Below are 15,000 nucleotides of genomic sequence, written 5' to 3'. Positions count from 1 at the left end.
TGGAACTGAGCCAAAGCAGCTAACAAAACACACACTGTTTATCAAACGAGCAGAAAAACACCATTCAGACCTCACAGTGTCTCAGTGTGTCACAGTGTGTGTGTGTGTGTGTGTGTGTGTGTGTGTGTGTGTGATGGAGGATTTAATATTTTTACCAACAAACATTAATTAATTTAGCTTTTAATTAATCTTTTTTTATAGTTTTTGCTCTTGTCGCTCTCTCTCTCTCTCTCTCTCTCTCTCTCTCTCTCGCTCTCTCTCTCTCTCTCCCTGATCACACACTGATGTTCTTTTTCACACTCACATGTGATCAGCTGACTTGTGAAGTTGTGTGTAGAACAACGCTCAGTTAAACGCCCCGTCCACGCTGAGCCGTAAATCCCTCTCTCTCATTCTCACTCAGATAAAGAGAATGAGAGACAGATTAACTTTGTCTGTTATTTATTCTTCCTCCTTTTTTACTGCAAGACCAACTTCTTTCTCTCTTCACCCGCAGTGTGTGTGTTGTCTGTGTGTTGTGTGTGTGTGTGTGTGTGTGTGTTGGAGTGAAACTATGCTGTGGCCTTGGTGTGTCCTAAAGTGATAAAGATAACAGATAATGTTCTCTCTCTGTCTCTCTCTCTCTCTCTCTTTCTCTATTTGTGTCAGAATTCAAATCTTTTTGACTAACACACACACACACACACACACACAACAATAACAGAGAAGTATTTACAGAGTGTTTATGATGTTTTTCATGTTGCCTGCAGTGAGCCAGAGATAAAGGAGCTCTACCTCTTTTTACCCTCTAGGTGGCAGAAGAGGGAGTATCAGTGTACTTAGCATGTAGCACATCGGCAGTGTAAACAGTGAAGCGAATCAGAAGCAAGTGTGTTAAGGTGCACGTGTCAGACATAAGAGTCACATCCTCGTTTCATCTGACACACATCAACTTGTAGAGTAAAAGAGACACACAGTACAGCTGAGTAGCTGCTCCACACGTCCACACTGACCAGACGTCACGGCTCGAGCGTAGCTGAATGCAGTAAACCCTAAGTCTGGTTTCTATGGTGACCGTCTCAAACGCCGTGCTGAGCTTGATGTGAGTCACACTCACACCGACACACTGATTCTGCAGCCGTTCCATTTGTTTGTCATTACAAAATAAAAATAAAAAACGTAATAAAAATTAAATAAAAGCATAACATCTCAGCCACATGTATACAGATAGTGTTTATAATTGTTTTTTCTTTATGTTTTTTCCCATATGCCCTTAGAGGTGAAGAAATGTTTAAAACACATTTAATCTCCATGAAAGATCAAAATGCAGAATCTTAACTTCAATGTTTTTTTAAAATAGGTTATATGTATATTTGTATCTGTAATCACACTTCAACGCAAGATGGAAAGAAAGAAAGAAAGAAAGAAAGAAAGAAAGAAAGAAAGAAAGAAAGAAAGAAAGGGATTCGAACGTCACCAATATTCCATCAGCTTGTTTACACAGGAACGTATTAGACTTGTCTTTAATGACAGTAAAGTTCATTTTTAAAAAAGAGGAAGAAGAGGAAGAAGAGTTTAAATAGATCTACGTCTGTTAAAGAAAACCATTAACTAATCTCTAACTAACTCGAGCACACACACACAGGCGAGACTGGTCTGATGTTATCATCCATCCAGGACGTTAATGTTCTCCTCCCTGGCGGTGTGTCGTGTGTAATGGAATAGAGAACGACGTCTGAGGCAAGCGAGGTTCATAAGACGTCACTAAAATACTGCTCAGAGGAAAAATGGAACCGATCGAATCTAATCAGTGTGTCTGATCCTCAGATCAGTCTGAGAGACGCTTAATCAAGTTACTTACAGACAGACAGAGAGAGAGAGAGAGGGAGAGAGAGAGGGAGACAGGGAGAGAGAGAGAGAGAGTGAGAGAGGGAGAACGAGAGAACGAGAAAGAGAGAGGGAGTGAGAGAGAGAGAGAGAGAGAGGGAGGGAGGGAGAGAGAGACAGAGACAGGGAGAGAGAGAGGGAGAGAGAGAGACAGAGAGAGAGAGAGAGAGAGAGGGAGGGAGAGAGAGACAGGGAGAGAGACAGAGAGAGACAGAGAGAGAGAGAGAACGAGAGAGAGGGAGTGAGAGAGAGAGAAAAGAGAGAGAGACAGAGACAGGGAGAGAGAGAGAGAGAGAGAGAGAGAGAGAGAGACAGAGAGAGACAGAGAGAGAGAGAGAGAAAAGAGAGAGAGACAGAGACAGAGAGAGAGAGAGAGAGAGAGAGAGAGGTTGGGTGTAGATTGAAATATTTTTATAAAGGATCCCTATCCCTAAAACATGATTCCTCTTTTTGTATCAAACACCAAACCAATATTGAGTGACATCATCAGAGTGATGGAGCAACAAAGAAAAGCTCTGATTATAACCAGATTTAAAAAATAAATAAATCTGTGGTATAAACAGGAGCATTTTCATCCTCATCCTCATCCTCATCACTTAGCTTCCTCTGAGCATCAGAGAGATAAAATGTCCATCAGAAACCAGAGAAGAAAAAACCTGAGAGAGCAGCAATGACTCAGCACACACACACACACTCACATACACACGCACACACACACACTCACATACACACACATGCACACCCACAACCACACACACAATCTGCCTTCACACAGCAGTATCAAGAACATAAGTTGCTGCTAATATGCTAATTACCGAAATTAGCACATTCTCCTAAACCTCCTTGTCATTAAGCTAACCCTCTCATTACAGTGAGATTTCTTGAACATTTAGCATATTAGCAGTAATGCTTCATCTTATATTATTTAACAGGAGTGTCAGAGCTAGCTTAATCTAAAGCTAGTCATTATTTTACAGAGCTAGCCGTTAGCTTGTGTTTAGCTAACATCCTGAGAACATCTTTTACTGTGTGATGTAATCTTGTTTATTTAATAACAAGATAATGAACAGAAAACAGAAACAGAAAGTTTTATCAAAGACGATCCTGATGTGTGATTTTATAAATAAATATACTCCTTGGGTCACTATGACGACGGGGAACCATGATTAGCGCACACACTGATGTAATAAGCATGGCTCCACACGGGGCCTGTAAATGCTACGCTAACGTAGCTACAATCAATAAATCACAGTCTGGAGGCATGGTGAGGTAAGATGACTCTCTGTGAGGGGCTAAGATCAGAGGTCAGAGGTCAGACAGGAGAATGATATCCTCCTAATGGACAGAGTATTTCTCTCTGAATAATTCATGCTAGCAACTAGCAACACTAGCAACACTAAATGCTAGTCCAGAATAAATAAATAAATAAATGAATAAACAGTTGGCATTTAAGTGGCTAACCAGGTAACAACAAATTGGAGAGCTGGTGTTTATTAAGCATAATGCTAACAGATACGCTAAACTGGTAGCCATAAGATTTCATTACATCTGACTGAACTTTAGCTTTATATGAACATTTACAGATGATTCTTTTTTTGCACTTTATTCCAGTTTCTCATTCTTTATTCACAAAAACTCATGTTCACGTTGTGTGTGTGTGTGTGTGTGTGTGTGTGTGTGTGTGTGTGTCGCAGCCACTATGTGTAAGATTAGCCTAACAGGATTATGGGTAGGAGGATTAGAAGCACAACGCTCCTCTCTCAGGGATAGTTACTGGTCCCAACCTCTAACTGAACCTTCACCAAATCCATCAGAGTGAGAACATTAATATAAACCATTAATATGAAGCTGCTGTTAGAGAGAATTCATGATCAGAGCCCTTTTACACAAAATAAACTACAATAACAAACCCATCCTGACTGGTGTTTGTTCTGTATCACTACATAATCGGTGAAATGAGTCACTCACACACACACACATACACACACACACACATACACACACACCACACACACACAAATTTCCCAAATTTTTCGAGGATGACTCAGGTCCACTGATAAATGAAACTTAACTTAGTAACGGAAAGAGAGGGTTTTTTGAGATCTGGCGTCCCGCATCACCCTTATTAATCGCCCTACAGTCATCTTTCGCTCTCTGTAAGAGAAGAGCCGGATGATATCATCTAGTCCAGATACTTCCGAGAAGCGAGGCGATCATTTTCTAAAGTGGCAGCAGTATTACTGAAGAGAGAGCTAGAGAAAGAGAGAAAGAGAGGGAGATAAACAAAGAGAGAGAGAGACAGAGAGAGATAAACAAAGAGAGAGAGAGACAGAGAGAGATAAAGAAAGAGAGAGAGAGACAGAGAGAGAGAGACAGACAGAAAGAGAGAGCTAGAGAAAGAGTGAGAGAGTGAGAATGAGAGAGAGAGACAGAGAGAGAGAGAGAAAGAAAGAGAGAGAGAGAGACAGAGAGAGAGAGAGAGAGAGAGAGAGAGAGAAAGTCAGGACTGGTGATAACCCGATGTTTCAGAGCATGTAACAGTCATGTCTGGGCCTGAAAACATTAAAACAAACAGCAATGAACAAACTGTGCAGCTGAATCAGTTGAATTATCTGCATCTTAACGTCTAGTTTAACTAATCTGATCTAAACTGATTCAAGTGATTCAGATCATATACGGGCAAAATAAACAACTCAAATGAAGCACAGATGAAGATGATTAGCCTGTGACTGAATGAACCCTGGACCATTTGACTTTAAAATAAAAACTTCTATTAAGTGTTGTGTCTGACCAAAAGGTTCTGAGGTCAAGTCCCAGGACTTCCGGAGAGATATACGACGTGTTACGGATGAATAAAGAGATAAGAGTGGAGGATATCAGAAAACAAAGGATGAGTTGGAGGTGAAGAACAGCATGATGTGAAGCGGAGTGTATCGTGTTCTGATACAGGGACGTATCTGCCGCAGTGTTATCTCTCTTACACCGTGATCTACTGAGCAAACACATGAGCATTAACACAGCGAAAACACAAACCATGTTTACTGCTAACAAGCTGCTACTCTCCCAGGGGAAAGTGTCATAGTCCAGATACACAATTAAGTTTTTTTCTCTGTAAATCAAACAATACAAAGGTTATACAAATAGACAGGAGGTTTGTGTGTATGTGTGTGTGTGTGTGTGTGTGTGTGTGTGTGTGTGTGTGTGTGTGTGTGTGTGTGAATATCATCTTAAATCCTTCCGTGTGTACACACCCACAGCATGACCCAAAAATGACCACAGTTACAGTCACATGATGTATAAGAACTAAAAGAAACAAGAGAGAAAGGGAGTGTGTGTGTGTGTGCGTGTGTGTGTGTGTGTGTGTGACAACGTGTCTGTAATAAAATGGGGAAAGCTGTAATCCTTCTGTGCATGTGGAAGAGGAAAAATCTCTCACACACACACACACACACACACACACACACACACACAGAGTCAGGTCCCACCGAATGATCAGTGAAGTGTGTGTGTGTGTGTGTGTGTGTGTGTTCTTGTGGTCTCTTGAGAGTCACTTAGGAGCACTCAGACTGAGCACGGCCTGATTACTCACTCCGTCTCCATTCAACACACACACACACACACACACACACACACAGAAACACACACATACACACCCCAATGCATCGATATTCCCTAAATATAAACACTGCATTAAGCCATTACTTTAAAATAGACATGAACTTGTACAGGCATCATACGACACTAATGCTGGCGCACACACACACACACACACACACACACACAACTGATCCAGGTTGTATTAATATATATACAGTTTAATTCTAAATGTTCTCTGTTGCCATATATATATATTTATATATACACACACTCCTGAACAAGATCTTAAGACCGGGGAAACATTACAAGTATTTGCATTTTGTGCTGGTGGATCATAACCAGGTTGTAAGAGCTGCTTTAAAATGTCAAAAGAAAAAACAGGAGACAAAAAAGGGTAGGAAATTTATTTATTAAACTGCATTTAAACTCATCATCTGATCAAAAACCCATGGCTTTAATGTCTTTGTCCTTCAGACAGTCACACTGCCATGATGTCCTGATGGCAAAAGCAAAAAGGCTTTCTGTTTTTGAACGTGGCAGATTGTTGAGCTACACAAGTAAGAGCTCTCGCAAAGAGCCATCAGGATCCTGAGCGTTAGACCCGGTGTCAGGATGTAGCCCTGTAGTTTTTCCACGTGCCCTTTGTTTACGTTTTGTGTTCACGTGTCTGCCCCACACTTGTCTGTTCCTTATTGCCTCAGCACACCTGTCCTTTATGTGTCTTGTTTAATTGTCTTCCGTATTTATTAACGGAATCCTCGTCTTTGCTCGTCTTCGTGTTGTCTTTGTGGGTTCTGTCTTGCTTTTTGAGTTTCAGTTTTTCAGTGTTTCTCGGTTTTCTTTGTGTTTGTGTTTCACTTTCCTGACAGCCGGAGGATCAGAAGGGCTGTCCGAGAAGACACGGGCCGATCCTCGACCCAAATTAAGGCCATTATAGCCATAAGCGAGAGAAGGGCTTAAAGAACAAATAAAGGTCTGAAAAGGCAACGTCTCCTCCAACACCACAAACTCGCCCGTTTGGAATATGAAAGGAAGCACCAGACATGGGACACTGATGCCCCTTTTCCACCGAGGCAGTTTGAGTGCTGGTTCGGAGCCTAATTTAGAACCAGTTCTTTCTTTTTCGACAGCCAAAGCACCGGCTCTGAACCAGGAAAAGTGGTTCTTAAGTAGCACCAAAACGTTGCTGGTCTAGACTTAAGAACCGCTTGTGTCAGGGGCTGTGGGCGGGGCTACTGTTAGCGCTTTTGATAATGTACCTTAAGTATACTAATGTTTAATACACTTTTACTTTACTGCGATATGATACATTATCAGCACACATGGTAGTAAGTAGCTACATGCTAATGCTAACTTTTTTCTGTGTTAATGATAAAATAACATTATGTACTTTCTCCATTACAACCTCCGTTTATACAGATTACATGGAGCTGCACGTACACGTTGGATTCGCTGCGTTTGGGTGTTAATGTAGGTTCACAAAGCCATGAGCATTAACAGTAAAGCAACATCCGCCATTGTTGATGTGTTTGTGTTTGTTGCTGCTGCGCTAACGTTGCTGTGTAACGTGACACGTATACAGTGACGTCAGACTCGGCTCTGTGACGGCTCTCTTGCCGGTGGAAAGGCAAACCGGTTCTTAGAAGGTTTGCCAGTGGAACCAACTTTGAACCAGCACCAGCGCTAGCTCTGAACCAGCACACGGTTCTTTTTGGTGGAAAAGGGGCATGATTGGTGGAAGAAATTTGTATTCTCTGACAAGAAAAAGTGTAACCTGTACGGTCCTGATGGCTTCCAGTGATATTGTCATGACAAGGAGATCCCTCAGTGGAGGAGGCTCCAAGATCATGATGGAGCCTCCTCCACTGAACCGGGTAGAAAACATCACCAGCTGTAGTTCACAACATCTGACTGATAAAGAACTTTTTTTTTTAACATTGCACTTCTGGACCCTCCTGTGTGTTTCCCTGATCTAAATCCCCTTGAGAATGTCTGGGGAAGGATGATGAGGGAAGTTTATAAAAACAGACGTCAGTTCCAGACTGTGGATGTCCTTCTAAAAGCCGCATTCACCACATGGGACAACATCCCCACCAGCCTCCTGGAAACAGTTGCATCAAGCATGAAGAGTGTGTGAAGTTATCAACAAGAACGGTGGAGCTTCTCAGGGTATTCTGATCAGTTCATGAAGAGCCTGTCCTACTGTCTACGTCTTGTCTCTTTCTCTTGTTTCTTCTTTTGATATTATTAAGCAGTTCTCACAACCTAGTTATGATCCACTGGCACAAAATGCAAATACTTATATACGTATACGTGGGAATGAGAGACACATGTAGTATTTGTAATATTCATTTATTATAATATTATTATATCATTACATATATTTTATATTTTAATGCATGATAGTTCCACCTTTTTTTTTTAAATGATTATTTCTTTCATTTTCTCTCTCCTACTGTCACAAACTTTCAGTTTTACTTTAATATGAAATAATTTACATGATGTGAGGACAACAAGATCCCAGAAATAAGTAAATAAATAAATGCAAATATATGCATTATAATTTATTATTATTATTTTTATCATTGTTGTTATTATTATTATTATTATTATTATTCGTAGTAGTAGTATCATTATCATTATTATCATTATTAATTTTATTATTATTAGCATTATTATTATTATCATCATCATCATCATCGTCGTCGTCGTTGTTATTATTATTATCATTATTATTATTATTATTATTATCATTATTATTATTACCTCTAGCAGGGGCAGCTCGGGGTCCAGATGTGTGAAGCTGTGCAGCACCACTGGACCTTCATGATCCACCACCTCGAGCTTCACACCGTCCCAGATGCTGCGGACCCTCCAGGCGCTGGCATCAAACATGACGTCATCGGGGTGGCAGAAGAAGCCGAAGAAGTAAAAGGGCGAAACGCAGCTCCGTTACACCGGGCATGGGGTAAAATCCTGCGGTGTTTATTATATCTGTCTCGCACCAAAAGCGACAACAAAGCGCGGCGGTCACGCGCTGTTCACACCGTAACGGGAGGCTCGCGCATGTTCCCGGTCTCCGCTCCGCTCGCGCACACCGACTGATGGGGCAGAGAAAAGCCCCTCATGTTCCCCTCCCCCTCCTCCCCGTGGGGGCGGGACTCGGTGTATTTAAGCCTCTAACCACGCCCTTCGCTTTATCTGACATACTCCCATTGGTCAGTGTCCTCTGCACGTGAAAGTGCTCTAGTGCGCTGTGATTGGTCAGCACTCAGGTCCAGCATGACTATAAAATGACTTCTTTAATAAAACTGAACCAGTAGATTTAATACCTAACTGTTCTGAACAGAACCATTTGTTAATCAGATTCTCACACATATATTTATTTATAGTAAGACGTGTAATAATCAAACACAATATAAGTCTTATACATGTTTACAGCTACATGCATGAGTGTGTTCATGGTGACACAAAGTGACTTATACAATAAAGTATTAAGGCATTAAACTGGATTATTGTTGTGTTTCATTAGTGTGCAAATGTACATTTACAATCCTCACATATTCCTGTGGTCCCGAGCTCTTCTTCTTGTTATTATTACAATATTATTATTGTTATTATTCTGATTATTATTATTATTGTTATTATTCTTTTACTTATTGTTGTTGTTGTTGTTATTCTTATTTTTTTAATTATATTTTATTATTGTTATTATTGTTGTTGTTGTTATTATTATTATTAATAATAATAATATTATTGTTGTTATTAATATTATTATTATTAATATTATTATTATTACAGATAACTGACAATTCCATATGTTGACATTTTATTAGTGAGGTTTAAAAGTGTAAAAAAGTGAGAAATGGCCACCCACATAATGTTACACTGTGAAGTTCATGTTTCTAAACTACAGGACGTCCCACTGTGTCCTTCAGCCTGTGTGATTCTACCTCAGCTTCATCATATACACAGAGGTCTTTATTCAGAAAGTTTAAAATACATTATGAGCTCGACAATGACCACGAGTTATGAGTAAGAAGTTTATAGATAAAAGATGAACCTCAGTTCACTCTGGATGCTTTTTCATGTTCTAGACGTCCTGTATTTGTGTTTGTGTTAATACATGACGCTCACACTGTGTTCTGTGTGTGACATCACTGAAATACTGGATGTGGTTTGAAGCAGATATTTACTACTTTAAGATTTTTGTGTGATTCAGATGTCCGTTTGTTTTTAGCTTCATTAGTTATGTAGCGCCGGTGCACAACTAAAGAATCTGTGAACAGGATATGCTGACTCAGCTTTTGTTGTTTTTGAAACTAGAAGTCTCTGATTGCTCAATTCAAGTACGGCGAGTTCACTGTGAGGTGACGGAGAATGGAAACACAAAGCTGAAGCCCTAACCAAAAGAACAAAACAGCTTTGTAATTGGGTCGTTACTGAAAAAGTAAAGTGTTCACACACACACACACTCACAGACAAACACACACACGCGCACACACTCACAGACATACACACACGCGCACACACACACACACACACACACACACGCCTCCTCTGGAAGTTTTGGCTGCTCTACTTTGCACATCTGTTGTGTGTTATGTGTGGGCCGAGCCACTGCCGGTAAAAGCCGCGACAGAAAACACAATCATGGAGCCGAGGAATGCAGAGGGGGAGGGGACACACAGCTAGCGGGAAAGGCAATGTGTGTGTGGGTGTGTGTGTGTGATTCCCTCACTAATTACAAAACCAACTCACAAACATGCATGCTTTGTATAATTACATGCAAAAAATATGTTAATTAGGTTGCACAGAAAAGATGAACTCAAATGCGTGTGTGTATGTGTGTGTGTGTGTGTGTGTGAGAGTGTGTACATTCATGTATGAGACTGTATGCCCATGTATGAACACGTGCATGTACAGTACAATTGTTTATGTGCCCTCACAGTTAATAAAATGAACCATTTTAATGGGTGTGGCCTAATATTCAAATCGAATTGGATCTCATTTGAATATTCATTTGGTTTGGTCTCTAAAGACACAGCACATTCTTTAATGTATTTCTCAGAAGGTCCTATATAAACAAAATGCCTACTTATTCAGAAGGTTCTAGTTTTCTCCGCTCAGGAACGGTTACGTTCTACAAGTCCAGACTATCATCCACAGAGAACCGACAATAAACGTTATGAGACTAATTATGGGCTGTGGAATGTGAGAAGCACTGTGAGGAGATAAATCTGAGATGTCATCGTATCAGATTTGCTGACTCACGGCAGTGTGACTCACGATTAGAACCCAACCTCTGCTGAGTCACCTCAAGGTCATCCCTGAATGTTCTTAAATCTGGAACCTCCTGTCAGTTAAATCATGCTGTTACGTTTCTAAGCAGGAACGATTTGTATGTAAGATCCATGTTATTGTTGTGTCTCCGCCTCCTCTGTTCTGTGGTGCATGATGGGATGTGATTAGATCAGATAGCTCATTCTGATCTCAGTGCCGGGTTCTCCTAGTCTCTATCAATCTCACACACACACACACACACACACACACACTTTCCTACACATGACATTCAATAATAAGCGCACTAAAGGAATCCGGCATCATAATGCCGTCTCATTGTCTTGCTTCATGTCTGCATTCCTCCCTTCTCAAGGAAAAGCGATGAGGAGTGTACTCCTACACACACGCCTGGAAATGAGGCTGATCTAATTAACTGGACTGCTTTTATCCTGCCGATGGCTAGCATTGCTGGCATTGCTTAGCGCCCTCTGTAATCAAATGAGAGTTGATATCATTAAGTGAGTCATCGTCCTGCTTTACTGTAAATCGAAGCAACGTTATTTAGCTTCAGAAGAATAATAAAGCTTTTCTCTCCATATATTCTACCTTCACTATGACGATGCGTGTGAAGTTTGCGTCATGAACGTAAGGAGTCTCCAGTGTTAGTGCTTTGTAAAATTGCAAATTGCCCTGATTTAAGAGGAATAAATCTCTCAGGAGGGGGGGCACGGTGGCTTAGTGGTTAGCACATTCGCCTCACACCTCCAGGGTTGAGGGTTCGATTCCCGCCTCCGCCTCGTGTGTGTGGAGTTTGCATGTTCTCCCCGTGCCTCGGGGGTTTCCTCCGGGTACTCCGGTTTCCTCCCCTGGTCCAAAAGACATGTATGGTAGGTTGATTGGCATCTCTGGAAAATTGTCTGTAGTGTGTGATTGCGTGAGTGAATGAGAGTGTGTGTGTGTGTGTGCCCTGTGATGGGTTGGCACTCTGTCCAGGGTGTATCCTGCCTTGATGCCCGATGACGCCTGAGATCGTGACCCGAGGTAGTTCGGATAAGCGGTAGAAGATGAGTGAAAAAATCTCTCAGGGATGTGTTGTTATAGGAAAATAACCTCTGCTTGAGAAAGAACTTTTATTGTAGCTTTTAGTGTTCGTTATCTTTAGCAGGTTCAGTCTTTAGAGTGTTATTCACAGTTGCACCATCACATTTTTCTCTTTATCTTTTTTTTCGAGCTCAGTTCCCAGAAGCCGTGAGGTATTTAGAGAGTTGAGAAAAGGGCATTCAGGAAAATCCCTCCTTGTAATCTGTCTTTACATAAACGTGGCATCAGAGCCAGGCACAGAGGGGATCTCCCACAAGTGATCTTTTAAAATCATTCAGTTCCTGTGACATTTCAAGAAATGAGGTGAAAAGGATAAAGGTTGGAGAATGCAGATGATCAAGACTGCAAAAAATATCACTTTCGAAGGTACTGTGTAAACCGGTTGGAGCACAAACAACAAACTGCAAAATGCGGACAAAATACCAGAGGGAAATTCATCATATCCTGATGCCACAGATTCACATTCTAATCATTACCTGACATTTGGGCCAGAAGTGTTATTTAGGATTCATGAGAACAGCACAGAAGTGTATAGTATTATATTATGTTAAGTTAGCGTCTGAGGCTGTGACATCACTCTATCATTTCATCACGATAGCTACAAAATCTCATTTTACTACAAAAAAATCAGCACAAACATACAAATGCTTGTGTTCCAATTCTTTATATAAAGGAGAATTGGTGTAAACACTTTGTCATTAATATCACAGCTTTAGCTTGTGTGAAATATTGCAGATCAGATCTGAGGTAAAAGATCAGCGATGAGTTACAATATCAGCAGTGAGCGTGTTATAATTACAACGTTTGTGTTAGAATTAGTCCGGGACAATGAGCTGAGATAACGGCTCACTCACGCTGAGATCACCTCACAATGGGCTTTTAGAGATATGACCCCGAACTGACAGATATCACGCAGCAGGAGGCCCTTTTTATCTCTAAAAACCCAACAGCCCTGATCTTTTCTTCAGAAAGGTGCTGAAAGAGAGGCTGAGAGAGAAAAACAGAAGAATCTGATCACCTACAGAGACGTTGGAATAACGGGAAAGTCCAATAAGACTTTATCTGATGCCTCGGGTCACTCCATCACACTATAAACGTAACGCCAGCTGATCGGCTGAATAACTAGTTGTCGTTAAAGAGAACACGGAGTATATTTCATTAACTCTGTGTCATTTCATTTCTCGTAAGAACATCTTCAAAGATAAAACTCCAGAGATAATGATTTGTTCCCTGTTTTCAACACGTTATTCCATTCATTTGTCATCCTGTGATTCATTTTATTTCATTTTATATTGATATTTCACCGCAATCAACAATGAAAATAATTAAAAAGTCCACTGAAAATTTTAAATTAAGTTTTTTTCATTACAATTAATTGATGACATTGTTATATATTTATTGTTTTTGTGCAGTTTGTTTGGCTCTGAAACTCGTCACACTCTTCAGTTAAAACTAATGGAGAGACTCTAAAGGTTCTGACTCCAACTGCTCTGCTTCCACCCTAATGGCTGCTTTTTTTTCCGTTTCTTTTTAGAAAGCACTCTCATCATCTGCAATTTGGCAAAAAAAAAAAAAACGTCAGCGATCCATCATCCGTCCTGCTGCTGTACTTTTCTGTCTCTATCGATCAGTAGAGCCGCCGAATTCTCTTCCACCCTTTGGTATGGATTCTCTTTATTCTCTAATATTAATACACAATTCCTGGACTGTATATTTATAATCACACCCCCAGTGTCACCCAGATGAGGATGAGGTTCCCCTCAAGGTTTCTTCATCTTCCATCTAAGGGAGTTTTTCCACCCCACAGTCACCTGAGTCACCTCAGACTTGTTCATTGGGGATAAATACAAACACATTTAAATATAAATCTAATATTAATCTGGGACATTTATGTATTATATTAATCTTTGTATAATATTAAACTTTGTGTATTATGTTTCTTATGTTTTGCTTTGAGACAAAGTCCATTGTTAAAAGTGCTACAGAAATAAATTTGAATTCATTCATTAGACATCTCTAGCTAACGTTCTCAACCAGGAAGTGGGGAACGTTTACCTGAGCGTGTTCTTACCTGACTAAAGACTAACACTCTAGGATTAAAGAAAACACAACACGGTTCTGTTTACACGGATTAAACACGTGCAAGCGCTCTATAAAGGTTTTTATATTTATTTACGATATCGTGCGTCCGAACATTTAACTTAAACCGTGTTATTTTCTTTTTAGGTTTTTTCAGTTTTTCACTAAATCAACATGATTTATTTTGTGTACTCAAATTAAAAAGTCACATAAATTTAGCCAGCTGATCAGTTTAAGCTCCACCCACAATGGTTGACGTGACTTTCGGAACCTGATCATCAATCAGTAACAATTAGGATGTTTTCATGTCATGTTCAGACACTGAGATAAGTGTGTGGATTTGTGTAAAGTAAGAAGCAGAGTGTCTTGCCTACCAGATCTTCCAGGATGGACAGATGGATGTCCAGCATGACCATTCTGACAGGCTGAACAAGGGCTTTCTGTAGACTGTACGTCAGCTCCATCTCTATTCCTCCACCCAGTTCTTCATCATTCGCGTCTGCTGTGATTTATCCTCTTTCTTGTCTATCCCTCTCTCTATGTCCTCTTTTCTCTCTTCCTGTCTTTACCTTCTTTCCCTCACATTCTTTCCATCTATGAGTCTACCAGTCATTACATCTCTCTCTCCCTCTCTCTCTAGTTTACCTTGCTATTACTGTAACAGGCAGCGAGCTGAGGCTTGTTTAATGCACCATAAGACACACACACACACACACACACACACACACACACACACACAGAAAGAAAACACCCTGTATGGAGACAAGGCTTTTTGGAATGTGGAGGTGTGGAAAGAGGAAGGTATTCATAACACACATACACACACACACACACACACACACACACACACACACCTTATACCTGCACACCTAAACATAATTAAAAGACTAATTTTATGAGTTTCTACTTAATTCTGTGGGGTATAACTCTCACTGTGTGTGTGTATTCTCCTATATTTTAACTCTGAATATGAGATACTATACTATGCCATATGACTTATGATTTATAACTAAATAAAAGAACTCCTTGTTTAGCCTAGCATACACGTCTCTGAACTCTGTACGACAGCAAGCT

The 15,000-nt window shown here is 40.4% G+C and overlaps 1 protein-coding gene across 4 annotated transcripts in view; it reads right to left on the bottom strand.

Annotated features, from left to right (window-relative positions):
- The window catches only part of LOC132860520 (ral guanine nucleotide dissociation stimulator-like), a 36,518-nt gene that overhangs the window by 15,423 nt on the left and 6,095 nt on the right, over positions 1-15,000 (bottom strand). Inside the window, exon 1 of one of the 4 annotated variants that reach the window (XM_060891792.1) lies at positions 14,301-14,617. The exons of 1 other annotated variant lie outside the window; for it this stretch is intronic. In XM_060891792.1, the coding sequence (XP_060747775.1) occupies positions 14,301-14,390 (90 nt within the window). In that variant the 5' untranslated portion in view covers positions 14,391-14,617. Of the gene's footprint in view, positions 1-8,229; positions 8,614-14,300; positions 14,618-15,000 lie in introns of those variants that run through there. 2 more of the 4 variants (XM_060891791.1, XM_060891793.1) reach the window with 2 other exon arrangements.

The sequence above is a fragment of the Tachysurus vachellii genome, chromosome 17 (assembly GCF_030014155.1).
Source record: "Tachysurus vachellii isolate PV-2020 chromosome 17, HZAU_Pvac_v1, whole genome shotgun sequence".
Lineage (NCBI taxonomy): Eukaryota > Metazoa > Chordata > Actinopteri > Siluriformes > Bagridae > Tachysurus > Tachysurus vachellii.
This window is presented reverse-complemented; position numbering and strand designations above follow the sequence as displayed.